The sequence below is a fragment of the Notamacropus eugenii genome, chromosome 3 (assembly GCF_028372415.1).
Source record: "Notamacropus eugenii isolate mMacEug1 chromosome 3, mMacEug1.pri_v2, whole genome shotgun sequence".
Classification (NCBI taxonomy): domain Eukaryota; kingdom Metazoa; phylum Chordata; class Mammalia; order Diprotodontia; family Macropodidae; genus Notamacropus; species Notamacropus eugenii.
Window position 1 is genome coordinate 18,775,601 of NC_092874.1, and position 21,605 is coordinate 18,797,205.

The 21,605-nt window shown below is 40.8% G+C and overlaps 1 protein-coding gene across 4 annotated transcripts in view; it reads left to right on the plus strand.

The window, feature by feature from the left end:
- Window positions 1-21,605, plus strand: part of TAX1BP1 (Tax1 binding protein 1) — a 66,468-nt gene that overhangs the window by 30,735 nt on the left and 14,128 nt on the right. Inside the window, exons 6-14 of one of the 4 annotated variants that reach the window (XM_072651015.1) lie at window positions 4,670-4,818; window positions 4,900-4,990; window positions 6,501-6,686; window positions 8,900-9,124; window positions 10,215-10,361; window positions 11,557-11,650; window positions 14,288-14,406; window positions 16,666-16,791; window positions 18,920-19,003. In XM_072651015.1, coding sequence (XP_072507116.1) covers window positions 4,670-4,818; window positions 4,900-4,990; window positions 6,501-6,686; window positions 8,900-9,124; window positions 10,215-10,361; window positions 11,557-11,650; window positions 14,288-14,406; window positions 16,666-16,791; window positions 18,920-19,003 — 1,221 coding nt within the window. The remainder of the gene's footprint in view (window positions 1-4,669; window positions 4,819-4,899; window positions 4,991-6,500; window positions 6,687-8,899; window positions 9,125-10,214; window positions 10,362-11,556; window positions 11,651-14,287; window positions 14,407-16,665; window positions 16,792-18,919; window positions 19,004-21,605) is intronic. The other 3 variants (XM_072651016.1, XM_072651017.1, XM_072651018.1) reach the window with 3 other exon arrangements.

Consider the following 21,605-nt stretch of genomic DNA (forward strand, 5'->3'; position numbering starts at 1 on the left):
CTCAGATACTCACTAGCTAGTGACCCTGAGCTGGAGAAGGAAATGACAAACCACTCTGCTATCTTTGCCAAGAAAACCTGCCATGAGGTCATGGAGAGTTAGACCAAACAACAACTAAAAGTGTTTTTAGATTGCGTTCTGAACCTGCTTATCTGCTGCGTACCTCTTTCTACCTGTAGCCGTGATTCTAGGAGAGGAGGTAGTGCAAATGGGAAGGACTGTTGGGGGTGAGGTGTTTTCAGAGATGAAGAAAACTGAAGTAGAGCTGTCAAGTCAACTGCTGAAGCGGCTCACAGTTAATTAGGCTTCAGTTAATAAGGAGACATAAGGCCCTCATTAGTGACTTAGAGTAGGAAAGGGAAAAAATGAAAGCAGTAGAATTTTCCAAGGGTTTGTTTCTTATATACACAAATGCCATCACAGATTGACTGGTACACATTCGAAATGAGAGCAAACTTGACACAATCAGGTTGTTGAAACACCAGTACTGCCTTCTAGCCACTTCCACGTACCGATTTTGGACTATTTTAGAGCTTTCTTTTCACTAGGCAGTCATGATCATTTTTAAGACACCTTTTGGGATATGGTTCTCTTTATTAAGAATATAATGAAAGTCATTACTGACTTTCTTTGCGCCCAACATTACTGTATGGTACCAGTAAAATATTTATCAAACCCTGCAGAGAATGCTGTGTTAGCTTTGGGAGAGAAAGGAGATTTTAATAAAATGATTTCTACCCTCAGGGAACTTTTAGCTTTTTTAGGGGGCACACCAACAGCAATAGCCTTAATATACAATACCTTGTTAGAATTAGAAAATAAAATGCTATGTGAGATTTGAAAGTAAATAGAGGGGATATACCCAGAGGGCACTGGGGAAGGCTCCATTTGTTAGGTCTTCAAGGATGACTGGAGGGGGCCAGGACTCTTAGACCTTACACTGAGCTCTGGTCCAGCTGATTTAGTTGGTGTTTTGTATTCCATCATCTCCTGTGGCAGCTTTGGACAGGCTGGCCTTCCCTTCATGCCTAGAATGTTTTACTCTGATCGCTTCAAGGCTGTGCTCATGGATGACGCTCCCATAGGCCTTTCTCCATGAAATTCATTTATATTCACTTTGCACGTATCTTATCATTACTTTACTATGTACTTTCTCCCAGTTTTGTCTTTTTATTCTTAGTACTTAACAATTAGTAGGTGTTTCTTAACGGTTTAAACTGAATTTTTTCTAGTTCAGTTTTATTTTGCTTTCAGTTTTAAATTCCCTCTTACCTCTCCCTCTCCCAACACGTTGAGAAAGCAGGAGAAACAACCCCTTTATAAATATATAGTCAAGCAAAACAGTTCTATATTAGCCAGTCCAAAAATAAAAAATAGACTTCAATCTGTCATATATAGTTCTTTTGATTTCATTTGTTTCACTTTGCATACAAGTCTTTCCAGGATTTCCTGAAATCATCTCCATCATTTTATAGCATATCTCTCTCTCTCTGTCTCTTAACACATACATGTACATACATACCTACCTACGTACACACATACACGCACACCCCATGAATTGTTCAGCCAAAAACATCCCCTTAATTTTTATTTTGTTGTTACTATGAAAAGAGCTGCTATAAATATGTTTGTACTTAAGGGTCTGTATTCCTCTTTCCTGTTTTATTTTGCATTTTTCTAATAGTGATAGAGCATTTTTTCATATGGCTATTTATAGCTTGAATTTTTTCCCCTGAAAACTGCCTATTCATATTGTCTGGCCACTTATCAGTTGGAGTTCCTTACATATTTTAGAAATGAGACCTTTATCACATCAGCTTGCTACAGATGTTACTGTCCCACTTACATGCTTTACTTCTAATTTTAGCTGCATTTGTTTTGCTGTGTAAGACTTTTTAACTTAGGTAATGAGAATTGTGTTTTTTATTTCCTGTGAACTTCTCTGTCTTGTGTGTGGCCCTGAATTCATCCATATCTGTGCATCTCATGGTTATTTTCATCTATACTCCTCCAATTTGTTTATGATGTCACCCTTTATGTCTTTATTATTTTGGTAGGTGGTGTGAGATGTGGCTCTAGACCTAGTTTCTGCCAGACCCGGTTTCAATTTCCCCAAAGGTTTATGTTCAGTAGTGAGTTCTTGCCCCCCAGTAGCTGGAATCTTTGGTAAAAGGTTACCAAAAGCTTGGCAAAAAGTCTCAGACCTTATTGTTGCCATAGAAGAAAGGTCAAAAAACCAGAATACCCACGTATGTCATTGTTATCATTTCCCCGGAATTTCTGTAAGAATAACAACACATATGGATTGAAGGCTGCAGCCCCATTGTGCCCCAGTCTCAGAACTGTCCAAAATATAAGATCCTGTTTCTGTTTGTTGGTGGTCAAAGCCAAACTCCCAATTCTTGATTTTTAGGAGAACATAGAAGTTCTCTAGTAAGATGTTTCCCCTTGGCATAAAAACCAGAATCATTCCTCTGAAGAAGTAACGTTTCCCTGATGATGAGTGATATTACCATCATGAACCAGTGAGGTCTATGCTGGGTAAAAGTTTTGGTCACTTGGGAGAGAGATACCTACTAGATGGTTGGGTCCTCCATGTGTTCTGTTGGGGGATGACATTGAGAAGATTGTATTGAGCTCCTGATGGAGTTACTAAGTTACTGCAGGAGTTACAGGATTCATACTCATGATGAGTTCAGCCTAACTAGCCACAGTAAAAAAAAGCCAAGTGGGCAGCCATGCTTATTGTCCAGCCCATGATATGGTGTTCGTAATGGGCACAGACAATGAGTTGGGGTCTCCATTTCACGGGCGGTAGGAGAAGGACTGTATGGAGTGTGGGTGGTTCTCCAGGGCCTGCCCTGGTCTAGATATCAAGACCACATCTGTATCGTAGAATGCGTTTGGTGTAGAATCTCTTCTTTTGCTATTTTTGCAAGCAGTTTATGTGATATTGGAATCAATCGTTCTTTGAATGTTGAATAGAATTTACTTGTTATTCTATTTGGCCCTGGAGTTTTTTCTTTGGGAGTCCATTTAAAGTTTGTTTAATTTCTTTACTGAAATTGGGTTCTCTTATTTCTTCTGTCAATCTGGGTGTTTATATTTTCTAAATACTCATCCCTTTCATTTAAATTGTTGGTTTAACTTGGGTAATACATGTAACACTTACATATCCAAACAGTTACATATAGGATAAGGAGAAAATAATTACCAGAGGGAAGGCTTTAGAATGAAAAGAAATCGGGAGAGGGTGTCATGTGGAAGATAGGCTTTAAGCTGGGACTTGAAGGAATTCAGGAGGAAGGGGAGCGTTCCAGAAGTGGAGGATGTCAAGTGAAAACTCCCCACGTTGGGAGGAGGGCTTCCAGGCTGGTGAAGGGCCTCAGCTGAAGGAAGTGGGGTTGTCAGCTCTGGAGAAGACATTCTGTCAGTGATAGCTGGGGTCCATGTGTGAAATCATTCTCACAAAGATTTTTATAAAGTTGAGGTTGTAAGGTATAGGGGCCTGAGCCTACTGATTGCCCTTTTGATTCCCTTTTAGGAGTAAAATACTGTTGGTCAGTTTTACCCTTTTTAGTATCTTCCTCTAAGCAGGACAGAGAAACCAGGGTCACTTCCATTCCATAAGGAGGTAGCAGGTTCTAAGGCTCTTTTAATGAAGTTTGGAAGTAGTTGAGCAGTTTTTCATTTTCTTTAAAGGTCAGTGTTAATCAGTCAGTGTTCTACCTCCAAATCCATCAGCTCAATTCCTTTTTTGCAATGTAAAGTTATTTTTAAATTTTAGTAATTTGATTGGTAGCTTTTTAAGCTGTTGGTTGGGAGGAATTCTTATGTAGTTTTTGTTGTGCTAATTGTGAATGTTAAAAACTCTTCATTAAAAAGGATTTCTCTCTTTTAAAAAAAGTTGTATTGCATGCTTTAATTCCATAACATCATATAAGTTATAAACTTTTTTTTCTGTTTTTTTCTCCCAAACCACATCAATGTTTGTCTCATTTTTTCTTTAGCTTCCGCCAAAAGTAAAGAATGGATTAGTGGTTTCTTTTTTTTTTCTCTACTAGAATGTCAAGTTCTGTTTCCGTTTTCATAAAATAAATTAGGGATCTTTTATTTAATAACATGTTCTTCAGCTTGTTCCTGAGAACTTGAAACTACGACTTAATATACTTAAATTGACAATTTTCTTTTTTGGACCTTTATTTTTTTCTTAAGATTTATTTAGAACAGTATTTTAAAAATTGCATTGTTGCTAAGTGACTTCATGCAGTTCTGTTATTAATAATAACAGATATTTAGGGTCTTTGCCAATGAAAGGGACATATGGTGATAATGACTCTGATATTTATCCAAAGCCACATACTTTTGCCTCCTGGTTCAGCTTTTTTGTATCTTGCACCTTTATAGAAAAGTTAGCCGTGAAATCTTCTCCCTTCCAATGCCTGCCCTCTGCTGGAGAAAATAGTGAAAATTTCCAAAACTGGAGGATGGGATGGGTATGGGTAATATATGAGTTTATAAAAACCATTTTGTAATCATTTAGGTGGTAAACTAGGTGTTTCAACGTAAGTACTGCCTATGAAAGATGTAATATTAAAAAAAAAATCTCTGATTTGATTTTTGCATTTGGAAGTACCTCCCTGATTCTCATAAATGCCTCATTTCAAAGGGTCTTGTTGAAGCATCACAAAATCAAAAAATGGAAAATGAAGAGCTTGAGAAAAAACACAGTGAAACAGCTTCCAGAGTTCTGCAGCTGGAGGAAGACCTTCTGACTGTGACCCAGAGAGCGATCACAAAGGAGACTGAACTGGACAGGTACCGAGGGCGATGGTGTGGACGTCTTTACTGTCAGAAGGGATTTCTTCTCTCATTTAACTTGATTTGATGTCTCCTTAGTTTGAAAGACAAGCTCAAGAAAGTAACACTTGAGAAAGAGCAGCTGGAATGTCAGCTGAGGACTGAGAAGGACGAGAAGGAGCTCTGTAAGGTGAGAGCCTGTCTTCATCTTTCTCCTTAATGATGATTAGGGAACTGGTGGGCATGTTGTGGTGTGAGAGTGGTGATCTGTTTTTTAAACCATGATTTAATAAATTCAGATGAATATTGTGCTAAAAGTAGTCACCAAGGGAGAGTGCACTTACTCCCTTGATGCTCTTATTTCTTGGTTTTTTTTGGAGTAACTTTTACTGTTATTTTAGAGCTAAAAATGGTAACATTCAAGTTTAAAGATGCAAACGTTAGAGATTATTTTGTCTTGACTTTTTTGTTGCTACTCTAACTGAAAAAAGTTGGGATCCCAGAGATGCAAAGACCTTGTAAGGTTGTCCCGTTAGTGTGTGTAAGCTGGCCCCTCAGTCACTAGAGCTCACATTTTATAAAGCACTTATGTAGATCATCTCATTGGATGGATTCTCTTCCCATTTCATCCGATTGCTTTCTCTGTGTTGTTTAAAAAAAAAAAAACGTGCTCACATAGTGACACATCTTTTCCTTTGTGGGTGGATTTCTTTTTCAAGCCATTAATAGGTAAGACTGGAAAGTAAAGTGGATGTTGAAGCCAAAGAATTTTTATTTTGGTTAGAAATGAAATGGATTTTCTTGCCTATCTTTTCATTTCTTTAGAAGGCAGTTCTAAGAGCAGTCCCACCAATGTTTTCCGCAGTTTTCATCTTTGGAATTAGTGCATATGTTCTGGAAGGATAGTGGTGGGTGTGATGTGGCAGTTCTGGTAGATTGTTTTGAGAATTAGGGTGTAGTCTCCTCTGTGAGGAGGACTTGATCACACAAAAATGTGATACTGAACCCTCAAAGGAACGGCTCTGAGGAGAGAGTTTGTCTGAGGTGATTGAGTCGCCGTGTAAAGTTGGAGCCCTGGTTTGTAGAACACGCTGGTTTCATTTTTGTTTCTGTAGCCTCACTGTTTAGCACATGGTAGGAACTTAATGTTCGTTGGTTGGTTTGATATGCGCTCGCACACACACACACACACACACACACACACGCACTTTCTGCTTAAAATTTATTGGTAAATGATTAGATTTCCTGCAATTTAAAGTCAGTGGAAAACTTATTCTTAGTTTTTGAACTACATGTTATTTTGTAACAGCTCCAGCATACAACAGGCTGCTAGAGATGGGATGTAGGAATTTAATTAGCTAGAACTAAATAGTTTTTGTAGAAGACTGATAACCAGGCAATGTAAATTCCCGATTTGGGGAGTGAGAGAAGGAACAAGCGTTTATTAAGTACCTACTATGTGTTGCACACTGGGCTAAGTGCTTTTATAGATACTGTTAACTGATCTTCACAATAACCCTATGAGGGAGGTGTATTATGACCCCCATTATACAGTTCAGGAAACCGAGGCAATGTGACTTTCCCAGAGTCACATTGTTAAGTATCTGAGGCCAGATACGAACTCAGAGTTTTCTGATTCCAGTTGGATTCAAGTACAGGTTTCCAAATGACTGCTCTTGTCACATTTCCAATCGTTGTAGGTCCACTTGAAGAACACAGAAATAGAGAACACCAAGCTCGTCACCGAGGTCCAGACTTTAAAGAATTTAGATGGGAACAAAGAGAATGTGATTGCCCATTACAAGGAGGAGGTGGGCCGGCTGCAGCTCTGCGTGGCCGAAAAGGAAAAGCTGCAGAGAGCCTTCCTGTTGCCAGCCTCGAACAAAGTGAGTGCTCCTGTGTGGTTCTGTCGGTCATAGAGGGATGAGACATCGAATGGGTTCCCAGGGTCGGAAGTTATTAAACCAGTGTTTTGGACATTAAAGAAAGTTAATGTTAGCAATTCACTCAATATCTATTGTAGATTTTTATTTCTTAAGAAAACCCGTAGTCTGTATGATTGTTTCATGATCCTTCTATTACATAAACTTGAAAATATGTACAAAGGTAAAAGGAGGACAATTGAATGGAACAGAGTTGCTGTAAGGAGCAGTGTGCTGCATTGTAAAGATCTCCTGAACATGAAGGTGCCAGAAATCCAGTGCCTGGGGTTCCCAGAGGCGGGGCACTGAAATCTTGGCTGGCCTGCACTTTCCTCCTCTGTGAAGTGGAATAAGGTTTATGGAACTACTTACTTCCCAGAGTAGTGGGGAAAGTTATTTGTGAACCGCAGTGTATGAATTTGTATTATGTAATAATAACACAAGGACAAATTTTCATGACATGTTTAACCTGTTAACATTTGGTTTTTTTTGTTATATCCTCATGACTTATCTTCATTTTTTGTCAGTTTTCAGTCCTTGTATTTATTATTTTACAGCTTAGATTTGTAACTAACTCTGTAGTAGAAAATTTGTCACTCAGCCATTAGTTTACTAGCGCAGCCAGGTGGCGCCGTAGTGCACAGAGCTCTGGACCTGGAGTTGGGAAGATTGGAGTTCAAAATGGCCTCAGACACTTACTGGGCAAATCACTTCACCTCATTTGCCTCGGTTTCCTCATCTGTAAAATGAGCTGGAGGAGAAAAAGGCAAAGCTCTCCAATGTCTTTCCCAAGAAAACCCCAGATGGAGACACAGAGAGTCGGACACAAGTGAGACAAGTTATTTTACCGGGCCCCACTTGGACAGACTTAAGGTGGCCAGGTTCAGAAACTGTTTTGGATCAAATTGTAACAAGTTGGAAGGTGTTTCATAGGCTTTTAATAAAAACTGAAGGGTTTGCTATTACTTAGATTGATGATAAAGGTGACAATTTTCCTTAACCACTGTGACTCTTAATGTTATAATGACAATACTTGTCTTCATTTTCTTATGTAAAATGATAAGGAGGTAAAAGAAGCGGACAGATGAATGTATCATGGAAATTGGAGCTTAGTACTTCTGACACCATGGAATCTTCTTTATCATCCAAGCCCTTTAGGAACCTAAAAGCTCATGAGCTGAAATAATTTACTGGAAGTTACATAGATATTAAGTAACAGCGGTGGTTAACTTTAGATCTACTGATCTTATATACTTTTCACCCTGTTGCTGTCTTATATGTTAGGCAATATATTAGTAAAATCCTTTGGCCAAAAGTTTTAGTACTTCTAAAAGAACTTCACAGTGTTCCTCACTGGTCTTAACCAATCACGTAGCTAATATCACATAGCTAATTATCCAACTGGGCTAGGTGCTCTGCTCAAAATGAGTCATATGACTGGAGACATGGAGATTGTCCTGCTCCGGAGTTTCACTGTCAGGACATTGTAAGGTGCTAGCTTGCAGGGGCATTGCAAGATCATTGAAAAAGAAGTCCTCTGGAGAAGTAAGATGCTGACGCCGGGAGGTCCTGTCAAAGCTTGTAGGTTGTTCTGTTGTGATTCTAGTCCCCAGCATACAATGAGCGTAGGATAGAAGAATGGACAGACACATGACGAGCTGCTTCCTTATGGAATTTTTATGTTGCCGGCTTAGAGTTACATCCATCCAGGGTAAGAGCATCCATGAACCAGAACCTTGACCTGTCTGCCATTAGCAGCTTGATTTAGACCTTGCGTCTCTTCCTGATGATTTGTGTGACTTCAGTGTCCTGTGTGAAAGGTGGTGGTTGGGCTACATGCCCTCTGCTGTTTTCTCCAGGTCTCAGTCTAGAACTCTGGTTCCCGTGGATGGGGAAGGCATCAGGGGGCTTATTTCCTTGGCATTTTAAAGTTTTGCTTTCTTAAAAATGAAGCATCAAGTTTGAAACAGATAAGGTTCCCTTTGGTGCCGCACTACCACGTAGGTTAAGAGCTAGTGTGTTGAGTCGTTGGTTCATTCAGGGCATTGGATGTTATTGACAGGAAGTGGTGGGATTTGGTTGTTGATAGAGAATAGGAGACCTCACCCTAGATGAAACTGAAGAGATTTTTTTAATGTAGATACTTAGGGATCTTTTTTATTTTTTGTTTTTTTCAGGATGATTCTGCATGTCTGAAAGAGCAGCTTCGCAAAGCAGAGGAACAGGTCCAAGCTACTCGGCAAGAAGTTGTGTTTCTGGCCAAAGAACTGAGCGATGCAGTCAATGTGAGGGATCAGACCATGGCTGATCTCCACAGCGCCCGGCTAGAAAATGAGCAAGTCAAAAAACAGCTGGCAGAGGCCGTGGCTGAGCTGAGAGTCGCCGTTGTGAAAAAGCAACAGGTCAGCCAGCCAGAGTTGAGTGGTTGAGTTTACCTGGAGAATGCACTGGCTGCTCACAGAATATTTTGAAAACTTGAAAAAGAAATACAGTGTTCTCATAAGGCAGATCAGGGTTTAGATCACAGCATTCTCTGTTTTCGTTTTTCGTTCATTTTGCTTTTCTTGACATCGATTTTGTGGTAAATTTTCAGCACATTCTTTTTATTTATTCATGTTTTCAGTGTTCCACAATCATTTCCATACAACCTGGATTTTTTCTTTTTCCCCCTCGCCTCCCTCCCCTCCCCTCCAGCTCCACCCACCCTCTCCAAGACAGCATACAATTTTATATAGGTTCTACACAATACATTCCTGTTAAATACATTTTCACTATAGTCATGCTGTATAGAAGAATTCAAATGAATGGGAGAAATCATAAAACAAACCAAAATGTAATACAAAAGAAAATGATCTCCTCCATTCTGCGATTGAATTCCTTAGTTCTTTCTCTGGATGTGGAAGGCATTTTGCCTTAAAAGACCACTGGGAATTTTTTAAGTCCTTGCATTGCAGTGAAGTTCTAAGTCTACCAGAAAAAACTCTCACACACTGTGGTCGTTGCTGTGCACAAAGTTCTCCTGGTTCTGCTCCCCTCAACTCAGCATTAGATCACATAAGTCTTTCCAGGCCTCTCTGAAGTCTTCCTGTTCATCATTTCTTGTAGCACAGTAGTATTCCATTACATTCATATACCATAATTTGTTCAGCCATTCCCCAATCAGCATATTCTTAATGGTTATAACTACTGATTCTGTTTTTGAATTAAGTTTTTCAAGGGAAAGATTATAATTTTTTTTGAAATTTCCTGAAACCTATTTATGTTATTTAGGGTTAGGAGTGTTATATGCAGAAATTCTTTCCCAGATTCCTTGGTTTCTTGGGTCACCTAGTTTTTAGTGGCTATGTGCTTCTGAGATGATTTTACCATTACATTTTGTGCAATGATTTACTCATTTTGAAAAACATATGTTCTAGACAAGAAATGTATTTCCAGAACAAATACCTGGGCTGTTTTGTTTCTAAACTAATTTTTATTAAAATCTTCTTAAAGGAGAAAACGGATCCAGTTGAGCAGGACCTGCGCAGAGAGGTGGAGGATCTAAAGCTTCGCCTGCAGATGGCTGCAGACCATTACAGGGAGAAATTCAAGGAGTGCCAGAAGCTCCAAAAGCAGGTGACCCGGCTCTCCGAGCAGGCTGTGAGTAGCCCCGACGGCAGCCTTGCCGAAGGATTTCCTTCAGGCCTTTTTGATCATCACTGATAAAAGTACATTATAATCAGTACACATAGTAAGCATCATACTGCCTGTACCATGGCCACATACTTTCTGGGACTGGGAGGATTTTTCCTTGCTTTTTTTGTTTAATACCTGGTACCGGGGATTCCAGATGAAGGAGACCTCAGGAGTCATCTTAACTTCCCCATTTTACAGATTAGGAAATTGAGGACCGCAAAGGGAAAGTGACTTGCCTAAGGTTGCCCAGGGAGAATGTAGCAGGCCTGGGGTGTAGATTTCTGCCTGTATTCCTAGTACTTTTTCCTCTTATGCTATGGTGAGGAAATTGTCTCCTGACTCTGCCAGGGCTAGTCTGGAGTTGGGGCTCCCAGGGCAGCTTATCTGTGGGCAGCCAGCCAGGGTGGGAGGGTAGCAGTGGGAGAAAGTTGGGGCAGCCCCCCCGAGGCATCTGTTTCTGATGCTTCAGAGCTTTGGGTGCAGAATCTGCAGCATATTGCTGCAGAATTGTGAGGCAGAGTTCTTAAGGGAAGTCAGCCTGCGGTTTGGGAATTCCACCTGTGAAACAGTCCCCTGCACCATCAGTGACTAGTTTCCTTCTGTCCTGTTGCAAGTAATCATTGCGAAGGAAAGCAGAGATTTGTGCTCAAGAGACAGTGTAGGGCAGTAGAAGAATACAGGTCATTAGGGAGAGTACTAAGGACTTTACTTATTGCTTGGCTGTGGCTCCTGGGCAGATTTGCTGCTTTGTAAGGTATTGGGGCCTGTCATTGAGAAGCTTAGAAGGCATAATGTTGGTTTCAAGAGGGAGATCTGTGAGGATCTCTCATGACCAGAGGGGTGATTTATAGGAGAGACTTGAACCTGCAGAGTATTTACAGTAAAGTACAGTATCAGGTGACAGCCCCTTTGTTAATCTTGTGGCCTTATCTTTGCTAATCTTCTTGCTACAGTTTTTAAGAAGTTTCTGTTGTAATTATTAAAGTAATTAAATTTGTCTTCACTTACCAGATTGCTTCATGCAGTATGCATTATTTAGGGTTAGGAATGTTGTAGGCAGAATTGTCAGTGTATTTACATTTTCAGTGATAATACTAAGTATTTAACAATTGTTAGGATATTGAATAGATTACTAATAACTGTCTCTCTTTTCATAAAGAAAACTGGGAACCAGCAGAAAGTGATGGATGCCTCAAGCAACACAGAGACAGCAGCTGGCTCTCCTGTTAACATCAAATTGTCAGCTGCTACAGGTATCCTTAGCTTGTCCAGTTTTTGTGAATTTTCGTAGGCTTGAAATACCATCTATCTAGAACAACATAGCAGAGTCAGATAATTGGGCTATTAGAGTAGAGGGTGAAAGCAGAAGCTAATACATGATCTTGGACACATGTCCCACGTAGTAAATAAATTGAGCTCTAAATGGTGTAGGAGGCAGGTATGGGCTAGATTGCTTTGGGGGATTGTGTGTTATTTTTCATGACCTCATGACCTGGGATGATGGAGTGCACAGCTCTGTCAGCTCTGTCCTGACCAAGTTAAATCAGCCGTTGACACTAAAAGGGAAATGGATAAAAGAGCAGACATCATCACAGTCAGTCAGCCTTTCCTACAGAAGTTCAGTCAGTCTCCAGAGACCAAAGGAATCTAGAATGTGCTTTGTCTCCTTGCCGAGTGGTGAGATGGTGGGTAGGTGGTCATTGGACTTCTGCCTTGAAAACTATAAAAACGCAAACCCAGAACTCTTGCTTGCCTAGAAGAGAACTTAGCTGTTAGTGTTGTCTTCCAGCAAAGTCTCTTCCATTTGTGTGTCACTGTGACCTTCCTTGAAAGATGAAACAACCTGTTTGCACCCTCTGATTATTAATAGTAAGTGAGACACTCAAGCAAGTGGCATCTGCTTGCTTATGCTCTTTGCTGCTGTCCTAGAGGATGTCCAGCAGAGCCAAACAGAAGAGGCATTCCTTAAAGATAGTAGTAGCACCAGCTGCTGGCGCTGGCAGCAGATCTTAGGATGAGAGAATTGAAAGCATATGGTCTACCTACCCAACTAACCACATGGAGGCATTTGGTGGTGCAGTGGAGAGAGTGCCAGGTCTGGAGTCAGGAAAACCTGATTTCAGATCTCACCTCAGACACTAGCTGGGTGGGTGACCTAGGGCAAGTCACTTCACCCTGTGTGCCTTATTTGTAAAATGAGGTGGAGAAGGAAGTGGCAAACTGCTCCAGTTTCTGCCAAGAAAATCTCAAATGAGTCACAGAGTCAGATACAACTGAAATGATTCAACAGCCACAAAACCCACACAGGAAAACAAGGCTGGTTGGCGGTGTCTGTTGCCAGATTTTTCGGTATGCTAAGATTGACACCTCACAGAAGTGGTCCATCAGTACAAGATCTTGGACAGGTGTTGCATGTAGTAAATAAACTGACCTCTAAATGGTGTAGGTGGTAGGTATAGGCTAGATTGCTTTGGAGAATTGTGCATTGCTTTTCATGACCTCAAGCTTTTCATTGATATAAAACCAAAGCTTTTCTTTTCCTTTAGAAATATAATATCACCAGCATTTCCCGTGTAGCTCCTTGCTTGCCTTCCACAGAGCCTTGTCTTACAGGAAGCAGTGAAGAAGGGGGAGTGGATGGGGGATAGCTGAGCAGAACCATCCAACCCATTGGAAAGCCTGATGAAGCTCTTTTGGGGCCAAGCTTGGCCCATGTCGCTTTGTGGGCTTCAGTCTCAGTCTCGCTTCTGTTCTTTCTGTTTACACTGCTGTGCTCACCGGATATGCTGCTTTCCTGGTCGGCTCTACCTGCATCTGAGTTGTCCTCTTACACAGTTCTGTGTTCATTACATGGCTCATTCCATCCCATCACAGCATGGTGGGCCCTGCCCCAGTTCAGGGCACTGACTTTGATGGTGCTACAAATACTTTTTTTTTCTATTGAGAATGTCAGTATTCTTTTAGTGTGGTGGTGAGGAAAGGCAGCAGTCTGATGAACCAGTTTCTAGCCACCCAAAGAACAGTGGTTAAATGAGTGGTGGGCATAAATAGGCCAAGACATTGTGAGGAAAGACATGTGCCGGGGAAGGCACACAAAGACTTTTTATCAGAGAAACTCATCCCTTCATGTGAGAAGAGCGGCAAGGTCCGGACCTGTATTCCATCCTAGTTAGCACCTGTACATAGATCTAGAAGAAGGTCTTCTGAGGTGGAGGATCCTGATGGAGAACATTTATGGAGGGAGGGTGACGGGAGTCTAGAGGATGAGCAGGCACACATGGGGGCTGTAAGAGGGAGGAGTCATGTCCAATGACAAAGACTTGCTTGTGAATTTGTAAGAGCCTAAATAGTACGTAAGAACAAAGGCTACCCAGTTTCAAAGTCAAACTGAGTTTTAGTCAAGATAATACATCAGAATTTCTGCTTTGTGAGACTTAAGTGATGGTGGCGGGCATAGTTAATCCACTTGTTGCCTTTGCAGGCTGACCTTTGTCTAGCTAAGCTGTGGTTAGTTAATTTAGGGGTGGCTAGGTGGTGCGGTGGATAGAGCAACAGTGCAGGAGTCAGGAGGACCTGAGTTCAAATCTCACCTCAGACACTTGACACTCACTAGCTATGTGACCTTGGGCAAGTCACTTAACCCCACTTGCTTCATCCTGGGTCATCTCCAGTCATCCTGATGAATATCTGGTCACTGGATTCAGATGGCTCTGGAGAAGAAGTGAGACTGGTGACTTGCACAGCCCTCCCTCACTCAAAACAAAATCAAGTGCAAGTCATGTCATCATTTCTCTGATGGCATGGTCTTCTTTGGCAATGAAGGCACACAGTTAATTTAAGAAGTGAAATGGAAGGTTTCAGCACTTTTTAATAAATTTTTCTTTAAATAGTTGGACTTGCTACATCTGAGATCATTTCTGAGGTGGTGACAAAGGGACAAGTCTGTGAAATGACCAAAGAAATTGCTGAGAAAACAGAAAAGTACAAGAAATGTAAACAACTACTCCTGGTAAGTGAGTGACTTTGAGAAGCTGAACCAGAAACCAGCTATGGAGATGGTTGCAGGCCCTTCTTCCATCCTGTGCTTCCATGAATACGGGTCCTGTTTAGCCTTAAGCCTATCACTGTTGTGTGAGGCCTCCTCCAGCACCCGTGCAGGCCAGCACCTTCTTTGCCCCCCTGAGGCAGAGTGGAAGCCTAGCCTGGCCCCTGAGGCTGATTTCTAGTCATGAGGTGATGCTGCTGTTCCACCTCATTTTATTTTCCTTTTAAAAAATGATGTGAGAGAGCTTTAAAGAGATGCAGCATGTTTCTAGTCTCATTGATTTTCGGAAGACACGTTGATCCTTGATAATAGTAATAATTCTCATTGATTTAGGGCTTTTACATTTAACGCATTTTACTTTAAGCAACTCTGTGTGAAAGGTAATGCAAAGATCTCTTCCTATTTTCCAGATGAAGCAGCTGAGCCTCTGAAAGGTCAAGATTTGCCCCCAATTACAAATTTAATAAGCACGTGAGGCAGAATTTGAATTCAAGTCTCAACACCTTTCCCATTACATTGTTTTACTCTCATGAAACAAATGAAATCACCATGCTTTGCTTTTCCTTCTATAAAAATTACTTTCTCCCATATAGAAGATTTGGCTTTAGACTTGAGTCAGGAAGCTTTGTCTGTGTGACCTTGGGCAAACATTTAACTGCTCTGGGTCTCAGCCTTCCCATTTAAAAATGATTGGATTCTGTGTCCTCTAAGGTCCCTGCTAGCTCTAAATCGGAATGTGTCATAAACATTTGCTTTTATTTTCAGTTCCAAATTTTCTCCCTTTTTCCACCCTTTCCCCACCTATTGAGAAGTTAAGAAATACAGTACTCATTGTACATAAGAAGTCATGCAAAACATTGCAGAATTAGCCATGTTCTGGAGAGAAAATAAAGGAAAAAAAATATGATTCAGTCCATCAGTTCTCTCTCTCTGGAGACGCTGCTGTAAATACTTTTTTCTGTTGAGAATGTTAGTTCTCATTGGGTGTGGTGGTAACGGAAGGCCACAGTTTCTGATAAACCACACTTCCAAGCACTTTGGAGTTGTGGTGGATCCTAGTGATCAGAGCAGCTAAGTCTTTTCACAGCTGAATGTCATTAAAATGTAGCTGTTACTGTGCACAGTGTTCTCCTGGTTCTGCTTGCTTCATTTAAATCCTCCCATGATACATTTGTTAGTTACCTTCCTACTGTTTTTCATATAAATGAAATGCTTTCACTTTAAAAGATGACATTTTTCAGTTCAAAGTGATTGTGCTGATTAACCAGTGAGTGACCATTGCCATTCACAAAACTGGAAGGGCAGATTGCTGTCAGCAGATGCTCCGGGCATCCTATGCTTATCCTTTTGGGTCATGCAGAACTTTTAGTTTTGCTACTTTCCTGAACAGTTTGTCAGCTTGGATTTATTGGGTGTTCATCACTGAGATGGATAGAAGCTTCCTTTGCCCCCCTCCCTTCCCTTAGAAAAGGGGGTCAGATTCGAGGACAACACACAGAAAGCATTGCTGTGCATCTTAAGAGGATGTGGTCCTCGAATTTATGCAGTCATGGTTTAAAGTAGCCAATAGGGCCCTCATTAATTCCATGTTCTGTAGTAATTCAGTTAAGATGGAGTTTTATCATGTAAGATGTAGCATAGTCTGATGGATAGTGATCAAAACCAGTCTCGCCTGTGTGACATCCTGCGTGTCCCCAGCAGAACACCAGAGCAGGGCCTCAGGGATGTATCTAAGACAATACCTTTCAGGGCTACTATCTTACTAGAAATGGTTGCCCCCATTGATGAAGTCCCTGATCTTTCCTCTTCACCACCATCACAGTGACCACTTTAGAATGATGCCTTTAAGAGGCAGACAGCTGATCTTGTCACCATCTGGTCCTAGAGTGTCATCCAACCCAACAGTCACACCTGGCACTTCCATCTCCTTTGGAGAACTTAAGTTTTAGACTCACTCTCAGTGTCTTGGGGTCTGTTGAGGTAGCAAAAATGCGCCTTTGAGTAGCAGACTTGCTTAGGTGGTATTCCAGGAGGTGAATTAGAAATTGATCATCTAACTAGGTGGAATAAACCAGAAGGTGAGGGTCCCATCTGTAAATCACAGCCCTTTCTGGGTGGGTGGTTGGTTGGTTGGTTGGTTGTTTGGCCTTAAATAGAAGCATAGTTGGTCAGAAAACCGGTTAATAGTGAGTAACCAAAATCAAAATGGTGTGTGTCCTGTAGGACGAGAGGGCCAAATGCAGCAGCTATGCCGATGAACTGGCCAGATTGGAGCTGAAGTGGAAGGAGCAAGTGAAGATCAGTGAGGAAGCAAAGCTGCGCCTTGCACAGGTGGAGGACCAGTATAAGGTCAGTGTGTTTGGTTGTTTGTTAGCTACCTGTCCGTCCGTCCATCCATCCATCCATCCATCCATCCATCCATCCATCCTACAAAATCTGGCCCTGTACACATAGAAGATAGACCTGAGTGAGAGCAGGGGAAATGAGTGGCTGTTGTCAGCTTGTTCCTGTAATTCTTAGTACTGAATTTGTGTTAATGTTGAACATCCGTTCTGTAATGGTTCACTGTAATCTTAGGAAACATGGGTGTCCCTTCCATTTCTTATAGAGCTTTGTGCTTAGGCACACTTGGCCAGTTTTTACCCCTTTTACAGGGCGTCTCAAAATGCTTTGTACAGTTTTCAGCTTTCATTACTTACAGTGGCATGAGGACTTTTGGGGACAACTTGGATGTCCAGGGTCAGTCTGTCCCTGGGGACCTATCTCACACGTGATACTACTTGGATCACAAATTACATAGTGAAAATATATGTAATCTGAATTTAATTCTTAACAAATAAGAATTCATTCCACTTTTAAGAGTCTGTGCTTATGACTACCATCTTTAGCTAATAATAATCAAACTGCTAATGGACAAATACATTCCTGTTAATTGATTTCCTGAAGGAAATAAGTTATAATCTTATAATTTTAAGAATTTCAGTTTTTTGCATTAGTATTCTCTTTGTGAAGACAAGAAGTATATGTAATATATACTCTATGACAAATTGAAGTGTAGTTAAATTTCCGGAAAAAATGTTAGGAAAGATTTCCAGATTATCTTAAGGACTCCTATTTATTCCAGACTTGGCCAGTTTAACTGTTTTCTTTATCTTTAGCCATGAAACTCGGGGAGTTTGAACTCATGACTGAGCGTTCTGTGTTGAACCTGTATCAGTTTTTAGACTGGTAGCTAACTTCTTGGGAAATCACTCAACTTTGATGTACTGAAATGAGGTTTTTTATTTGAGTGTGTATTGGTACAATTTATTTGAGAATTAGAGAGTTTACCACTGTTGTAAGGTAGATGGTAAGAATAAAAGGTGTCCTTAAACCACCTGATTCTTATCTACAAGGAGTTTGTGCACTCAAGAAGGACCAGCACAAGAGAGAGTGTGTGTGTGTGTGTGTGTGTGTGTGTGTGTGTGTATGCATGTGCACATACATGTGTGTGCGTGTGTTGGGTGGGACAGTTTGTTATTTTGGTGTATGGAGGCAGGGCACTTTGCTTGCTTCTGGAAGATGTGGCCTTGCAACTGGCTTTGGGAGGAAGGCCATACTAATGGCACCTGTTCCAGTCAGATGGAGGATTGGTGTATGCAGTCAAGGCAGAGTTTGAAAAAAAGAAAGAGTGGAGGGGGAGGGAAACAAGCCCCTACTACATGTCTGAGGTATGATTTGAACTCATATCTTCTTGATTACAGTCCCAGAGCTGTCTCCACTGTGCCAACTTGCTGGCAGGTTTTTTGGCAATCTGTAGTAAAAGATCTGAACTTGTATTTTTTCAGTGGAATTGAAGGGATAGAGGTAAAGATGTTGTGAAGAAAGAATAAATTTAGTTATCCAGATTGGGTGGGGGAGGCACCAGAAAGAAGCCAGAGATCCCTGAGCTTCCTATTTTTGCCCTGGACAATCAGTGATGGCACATGACCTTCAATGGAGGGGAGATAAGCTAAGAGTAAGGGTTTATTTAAGACAGTAAATTGGAAGATGATGAATCACTTTTAGGTGCTTTGAGTTTGAAGTCTTGGTGGGACATTGACGGCTAGCCAGTGGTACAGAAATCAGGATGAGAGACGTGCTTACATGCGTAGTTATGTCATCTGCAAAGGGTACTAAATGGAAGTTGTGGGAGTAGATAAGATCACCAGGGGAGAGAAGAGAAGGCAGGCCACTGACACCATATTAGAAGCTGCTCATAAGGAGAAGGAGAGGAAGAAAGCAACCAGAAGGGATGTTCAGAAAGGCATTTATTGAGCAGATTGCCAAGAGGTCAAGGAGAGGAGAAAAACTGCAAAGGCCTTGGATTTGGCAATGAGGAAGTTACTGATAACCTTCCAGAGGAACTTCAGTAGAAGAATGTAGGTGGCATTACAGAAGGAGCTGGGCATGCTGAACTATGTTCTTTAATTGGGTTAAATGCTGACTTTTCATACAGGTTCAGTTGATGCAGAAAGAACAAGAAATAAATGATCTGACCTCACATTTGGAAACTCTTACCAGGGAGAAGGAGGAGGAGCAGGTAGGAAGTAGCTCTTTCAGTATCCTTACTGGTAGAATAGGATTGCATTAGAAGATCTGTGTATTTCAGAATACAGGTTAAAAAAAGGAAATGATATGAAAAGGGTATGACAATGTAAGAGTGCCAGTAATAAATACATTTTGAAAACAATTTCATTTGGGTTTATTGAGACTCTGATCTTAAAACAGTCATATTCATTGTGAAATGACTTCTGTCTTGTAATGATTAGCTTGCACGTGGTGACATCTTTTCAAGTAATCCAGTGTATAGATGGGGTGTGTGTGTATTTACTGTTTTCTTTAGTAACAGGCAGCATTTTTAGAGGAAGTGTGGTGGCATTTAATCACAGCCTTGTCGCCCCTTCAGCTCTAGCCTAGGTCAAGTGAGCAGTACAACCTGAGAGGAAGAGCTGTTAGCCTTACAGAGACAGCAGAAGAAGGAGGCAGAGGAAAAAGGGAAAGTCCAAAGCTCTGTGGCGTGTGATAATAGAGAGACGGAAGGAATGTCGAGTTTGAAGTGACTGCGGAGGGCCATCTTCAGTGTGTAGTTTTTATAACTGCTGTAAACAGACATTGATAATAGAAGATAAAGGAATAACTTTCGTCATGGTTCGGTCATCCGTTTGAATAGTGGTTTCAGCGTGTAACAGGTTCCCTTTGCATCTTCCTTACATTTGTGTAAAATACATTCATGGATATGGATACCCTGTGACTGTTGTACTGATTTTGTATAAAATGACTTCAGGCTCGTATCATGATAACAAAATGTTTTAATGAGGATGAATAGGGTGTAAAGGGACAGATTGTATTTAGTGTCTGATAAACGTGTTCAGAATTGAATTTTGTCTTAGTGATCATAAGTTGACTGTGATCTTTGCTTTGAAGTGTTATAATCTTATAGTTTGCTAAGGTAAGTAGTGAGAATGAAATTTTTTTTTTAAATTAAATCTTCAGCAAAATCACTCTATCCAGTAAAACAACAGTGCTGGAAATCTTGGAAATACTTTTGTTCTGCTTAGAGAACAGTTACATTTAAGTTAGGATTAAATATGAAACCATTTTGGTCATATCGTAGTAGCTATCACCAAAACAGACAGACATTTCACTCAATTTACTTAATAAGCCGACGAAAGTTTTCCAAGATTTTTAACAGGAGATGTGGATAACTATATGTATATGCAAAAAGATGCACATTTTGGACATTTTAATTTTATTTGTGAGATGAGCAAGTTGCTGATTTTCAATCTGGTTAACTTGGTAAATTTAAAATATTGGATATGCACTTCTCTCATTTTTCCCTCTTGTTTACTCTTAGAGTGGGAAAGAAACACAAGTTTATCTCCTTAGGACCCTCAAACTTCTTAAAGTATGAAGGAAAAGTACTTCCAGAAGTGACTGACCGTGAAAGCTGGTTATTCTTTAATCATTTCTGATAAATCCATTCTAGGGGTGTGATTTTGTTTAGAAGCTCTTTGAGAATCTCTGGTTGCTATTACTGAAGGATGGATTACAGATAAAGAGGTGCCCAGAGACACAAAGTGATTCCTGTTCATTCAGCCAAAGGCATCATTTTGCTTCCAACTCTGGGTGAATGGAAGTGATGATTCCTTTCCATGATTTTATCTTTGAGTATTAACATTTTGAATTGAACTTATTAATCCTCCAGTCTTTATAAAGATTTTTCACAGAATTAAAAAATCCTTATACATTTTTTTTAATTTCAAGTATTCCTTAAAAGTAAGCTATCTAATTTTAAAATGTCTTTTAAAAACAATTATTTACTGATTTGCAATTTTCTCTTGTTGTTTGATGCCATTTTGGGCTTTCTGTGGTCAAGTCATTTCTGTTAGATTGTTAGTTTTCAAAGAAGATATTTTTAAAACTCATTGTAATCTTTAGCGGTGATAATAGCTGATCCTTTAGAGAGTGCTTGATAGTTTACAAAGCTCTGTGCACATAACGTAACCCTTTGAGGTCAATTGTATAAACATGAGCTCTCCTGTTTCAGAAGAGTCCTTGCTAGTTATGATGTGGTCTGCCTCGTTATGGCCTTCTCCCTCAAACATCTTTGAGACTCTTCTTCACCCACTGCTGCCTCCTCCTCTTTCCAACGTCGCCTCCTAACTGACAAGTATGGCGGCCCCCATTTACCACTGGTGGTAGGGTGTTGGGGCAGACCACTCCCCAGAATGGCTGCCTCAGTTCCCGGCTCTACCCAGACTGGGCTAGTGTGCTGCTCTCATCACAGCTGCACCATCCGTAGTCACTTCACTTTTCCTCATCTTTGTTGTTTTAATTTGCATCGCCCTTATCAGGGATTCGGGGTCCTTTCCTTCGTCTGAGATTTGCCTGTGCAGTGCTCTGGCTGTTTGGGCAGTGCCATCGGAGGTGTATCCTGAATCCCCACCATGTAGTTCTCCTCCTGCCCTTTGTGCTGACCATGATGTTGAATTTTAGAAGAGTATAGGGCTATAGATTTAGAATGAGAAGGGGCCTTCTGGGCCAGTGAACCTCTCCTCTTCCTCCCCTTCCTCTCTCTTCCTCTCTCTCCTCCTTCCTCTCTTTTTCCTCTCCCTTACTCCCATTTTGCAGAGGAGGAAACC